The 5616-nt window shown below is 46.3% G+C and overlaps 1 protein-coding gene across 1 annotated transcript; it reads left to right on the forward strand.

Moving 5' to 3' along the window:
• phox2a (paired like homeobox 2A) lies at window positions 1-2819 on the forward strand. The gene is made up of 4 exons (XM_056611856.1): window positions 1-540; window positions 1904-2091; window positions 2309-2596; window positions 2634-2819. The coding sequence occupies exons 1-4, from the start codon at window positions 318-320 to the stop codon at window positions 2817-2819; spliced, it is 885 nt and encodes a 294-aa protein (XP_056467831.1). The 5' UTR covers window positions 1-317.
• Window positions 2820-5616: the final 2797 nt, after the last annotated feature.

The following is a 5616-nucleotide window of genomic DNA, read 5'->3' on the forward strand; positions in this document are numbered from 1 at the left end:
CCTATAAGCAAGACGCTTAACACTGAAACAGGAGGGGGGGCATTTTCTGGATAATTGTATCAAGCTAAAGGAAGAACAACTGCGTCTCAGAGAAGACAAGGCAGAGATCCGAGGGGACGGAGGACCGAGTCGAGCCGAGGAGAGCGCAGTAGCAGGAGACCTTGCTGGAAATAGAGACATTTCGACCAGCGTTCAAAGACAACGGCATATCCCCCCAAAAAACAAACACTGTTTCCTAGACGAATCTTTTCGTTTTTAATTCTCAAATCGTGCGCGTCTGGTTTGAAATACTCGTGGGTGTCACTCGCTGACCTTCGATGTATAAGATGGATTACTCGTACCTGAACTCCTACGACTCGTGCATGGCCGCGATGGAGGCGTCGGCCTATGCGGACTTCAGCTCGTGTAGCCAGGCCAGCTCGTTCCAGTACAACCCCATCCGGAGCGGGCCCTTCTCCAACCCGGGCTGCACCCCGCTCAGCACGGCCAGCTGCACCCTGGGGGCCCTGCGCGAGCACCAGCCCACCCCTTACTCCACAGGTACGATGTGTTCCGTTCGGTCCCGTTATGTTTCGGGTTTGTTTGGGTTGAAATCTGTTGTCACTTTAAGCACAATCGGAGTCGTGAGAAATAGTTGGTAAAATGGTGTTAGCGACAATCTTCTGTATTGTCCGTTTATTTGCTTTGATTGCGAATTAATGCAATATTGATAATATATTGGTCAATGTACTATGATGTAGGGCTTTTGGTTTGGTCTGTTCCTAATGTGTTTGGGTTCATAATCAATTCGCTAGACCTGAATTAATTAAATTAGGCTAACTAAATCAACAGTGAAAAGCAGCCTTATTGTAGCCTATGTCTGCATTTTATATCATTCGAAATTATATTAGTCCATCAACTTTCAATTACAAGATAAGGGAAGGATAAGGAAGGGAAACTCAACATTTAACTAATTGATGGTGCCGATCACAGGCTAATCTGTGTCCATTACATCCGAACAAGGAGGAAACAAGGAATTCAAATAAAAGCTAATAAAAGTGTGCCCAACGTCACAACATTGTGGAATAATTACGCATCATGTTGCTGCCTGCTGCCCAAAACCCAAACCAACTGGTCGGACCCGGCTGTCCGGGAATGTGGCCATCAACAGTGTTCCCCTCGTCCCAAATTCCAAACCTACAAAAAAATAAAAACATGCATTTTCATTAATTATGGGATTATATTCATTTTTCTAGATGCAAAAGTAACAGCAGCCGTATAAATGAAAAATATTTCATATAGGCCTAGGCGAATGGGGTGACGCTCATCCCGACTAACATCCACGATAATATGCGCATCATATTTAATGTTCATCTGCCGTTTTTCTTTCCTTACACCTGTTTATTTTTCACATATCACCAGAACATTTAAACATTTGGACAAATCACATTTTATAATATTAAGCCGCACACATTCTGGAGGCATGTCGCTGCAAGCCGTGTCGATTATTAACAGATTATTATGTTTATTATTATTAACAGATTATTATTGATGTAGGCTAGTTACAGTCAGTAACACATTGTAAATCTATAGTTTTGTACATTCTTCAATTGTTTCTATGGGTTATTGTCTTCATGAAGGCTATTGAAGTGTTTTTATTTAGGCCTAGCCTATCAAAGGTACAAATTTACCGTGTCACTATACTCGTCTTTGTAGAAAAAATTATACTTATATATTTAATTTGACTAATTTAATTATGATTGAATATGTCCAAACATTGTAATGGATTTATATTAACCACATTTCTCTTCACATACCACAAGGGTATTTATTTACCGCTCCCAACTAAGCCCATGATGGTCTCGCGTGGCTTAATGAAGTGAGGTCATTAATGTTTCCCCTTCTTGACGTTCTATTTTCTTAGTTCCCTACAAATTCTTCTCGGACCCTTCCGGCCTGAATGAGAAGCGGAAGCAGCGGCGCATCAGAACGACCTTCACGAGCTCGCAGTTGAAGGAGCTCGAGCGCGTGTTCGCGGAAACCCACTACCCAGATATCTACACGCGCGAGGAACTAGCGCTGAAAATCGATCTCACAGAGGCCCGCGTGCAGGTAAGAGTTTAAAGCCAGATGCATAAAATAACAACAAAACAATAGGCAGGCCTATGGAATTGTTATGCTATAAAAATCAATAAAATCCCACCATTGGAATTAAACCAAATAAATCCCATCACATGATGAAATACAATCCCCATAAAAACATTATTTAACGTGCTTCAGGCTCATGAAACGTCTCATTAATCCCTCATTTTTGCTATCTGTGCATCAGGTCTGGTTTCAGAACAGACGCGCCAAGTTCCGCAAGCAGGAGCGCGCCGCCAACGCCAAGTCCAACGCCAACAGTTCGGGGGGCAGCGCCGGCAGCTCCACCAGCAGCAGCAGCTCTGCGGGCAAGAAGCCCGGGGACCACCGCTCCTCCTCCGACGACGACGAGTCCAAGGAGTCAACCTGCAGCCCCACGCCCGACAGCACCGCCTCCCTGCCGGGCTCAGCCAATGGGAATATGGGCAGCCCCGCCAGCCTGAGCCCCAGCCCAGTGCCTCCAAACAGCGGCTACGCAAACACTAGAAAATTCCAGCTCCCCGGTGCTCCAGGGGCTGAAGGCCCCCAGCTGGCCCAGCCTGGGGCCCTCCAACCCAGCCATGGCCCAGCCCGCCGTCCAGACGCAGGAGATTCTGAAGGCCTGGCAGCCGGCAGACAGCATGACCGGGCCCTTCGCCGGCGTGCTGTCCTCTTTCCACAGAAAACCCAACCCGTCCCTCAAGACGAACCTGTTCTGAAGCACACAGAGACACGCCACGCACGCAGAGGGCCAGAGAGGCTCTGTGGTCGGTTGATTGGTTGGTTGAGGAACATGATTTTGTATAGGTTTTGTGGATTGGGGTTAGGGTTGGGTATACGGGCGAAACCCACTTACAACAGGACTCCCCTGAATCGACGGTTAAGTACTGCTGTAGTTCAGTGACGTCACTGGTTTCAGCATCCTGCAGCAACAGATCCACAACAACAACGGCAACAACAACAACAACGGCAACAACAACAACAGGCTGTGAAACTCTTGCAAAGACCCAGAGATTGAAGAAAATCACAGATCGGTGATGAGTTTGATTGCCGTTGTGTCAACAACGGGATCGACAATTCTCTAAACATGCAGTGCACGTGTCCAGCACCCCCCCCAGCCCCCCGCCCCTCCAGTTATAGTGGACACATGCCCAGCCCCCCCCACCCCCCCCCCCTTTCCCCCTCCTGTGATGGAAACAGAAGACTCTGACGTTTCTCACAAAAGACTGAATAATACCAATATGTTATTATGTCTAATTATGTCTAATATGAATAGCGATGGTTCGACCTCTGAAGAAGAAGAAAAGACGATAGGTTGACGAGAGACACTGAGCGGTCCACTCTATTTAAAATGTATAAAGAATTCCTGTACAGGCCCCTTGACGCAACCCCACAAAAAGCTCTCATGAGGTGTGTGTGTGTGTGTGTTAAAGGATATGCATCCTGCCCTGGGACATGCACACCTCGATTCACTCTGAAGGTGATATGCATACATTTGCGTACATTGCGCACGCAGACACAACCACACTCCTACACTCTGCTGTCGGGTTCTCTCTCTCTCTCTCGCGCACGCGCGCTCTCTGTCTCTGTCTCTCTACCACATCAAGATGTTGAATGGTTTGCGGTGCAGAGAAAGCGCACTTAGGATATGTCACACACACACACACACACACACACACACACACACACACACACACACACACACCACACACACACACCACACACACACACACACACACACACACACACACACACACACACACACACACACACACACACCCCTCCACACCAATTCCGAGTGACAGTAGCTGAGAATGGCAGTGAGCTCCGAGTGTTAAGCAGCTAGCTAAACACAAGCCCACCCCCACCAGGAGACAAAAGGCATACTGTTGCAAGCAGAACCCCACTTCCTCTAAGCCCCTGGGAGACACCCCAGGAGGAGACCACCCCCCACACCAACCACCCCCACCGGGGTACCCTAAACCCTGTCTCGGGCAAAACACGGCCACTGCTAAATCCAATTAGGTTCAGGAAACACTCCTCCCTCACCAGACCCCTCTTCCTCCTTTCTCTCTGTCTTCTTCCCATCCGCCTGGTCTTTACTGTATCAAGGCCAAGTCATCCCCCCAACCCCTCTCCATCCCCTCAAAGCAAACACCCTCACCCTTTCCCTGTCAATCTCCTTCCCTCTCTCATCCTCATCCTCTCTTGTCCCATCACTTCCATTCCTTCTCGTTCCCCCTTGCTCATCCCCCACCCCCACTCTCTGCCTTATCCCTCTCGTTCCCTCGTCATCTCTCTTCCCAATCCCTAATGGGTCTCTCACACCCTCTGTCCCTCCCACCCATCTCCCGCGGGCACTTTAATCAAAAAAAAACACACCTATATACACACACACACACCACACACACACACACACACACACACACACACATACATACAAACACACATATACACAAGCACACACACACAAATATACAGAACACACACACACACACAAACACACACGCAGTTTTCCAAACTAAATCCATTGTTATCAGCCACCTAACGGTTTTACCTATAGATTACGGAATGGTAGCTCTATGGTGTTTTACCAGTTGCAGACAGAGCAGCACATTCCTGACAACCTAACAGGACTTGTACAGAAGGCTGGTAACCCAGTATGACCATCTTGCCCTCAGAGTAGTTTCAGACCATAAGACCGTCTCTTATGATGCTTTGCCTTAATTTGGTATAGGAGTTTTATCTTCCAAAAAAACCATTGAAACATAATATCTCTATTTGATTGCCGTTCTTTAAATAGCATTTCATGATATGTGTGCAATAACTTCATTGTCTGTTTCAATTTGGTGGCACATGGATTATAATGTTTTGTATTTTCTTTGCAGCGCCTGGCACACACACAGATTTTGTGCAAATACCCAACAATCCTCGTCTAATTTTCTCTTCACAAACAAGGCTGACACATGGGCAGTATGTCAAAAACACCAACGTTCCTTGGCATCTACACTAATGTTTAGCAGACTTCACACAGAATAACGACAATTGTTCCACGCTCCCTTGTATTGCTGTTGCCGGTCCTCCATCAAAAGAGCAATTGTTTGTAGTTAATGTTGCCTTGCGTTCGTTTCTTCTTTTATCGGTCGTCATGGGGGCAGGTCTGAAATTTGATACGTTGAAGGGAAAGCCGCATATGTACTTAAAATGCAAACTAGTGTATTTATTAATATTTTATTTTGACCAACATGCAGATCTTTTTTGAACCGCTACACAGACCCCTTGTTACTTGAAAGGTAATCCTGTAATTAGTAATATAAATAGGTAGATTTTTTTCTTCCCCACGTTGATCTAAAAATGTATTTCATTCAAGCGCCTGTCTTTATGTCCAGTATTTCCATTCAATGATGAAGTGATGAGAGCTCTAGTGAATGAGAAGATATAGCACTACCCTACATATTCTAATAAATGTACATTATGGAAGCACTACTCAGACTGCTCAATGATCTGATTATTTTT

The sequence above is a fragment of the Gadus chalcogrammus genome, chromosome 16 (assembly GCF_026213295.1).
Source record: "Gadus chalcogrammus isolate NIFS_2021 chromosome 16, NIFS_Gcha_1.0, whole genome shotgun sequence".
Taxonomy (NCBI): domain Eukaryota; kingdom Metazoa; phylum Chordata; class Actinopteri; order Gadiformes; family Gadidae; genus Gadus; species Gadus chalcogrammus.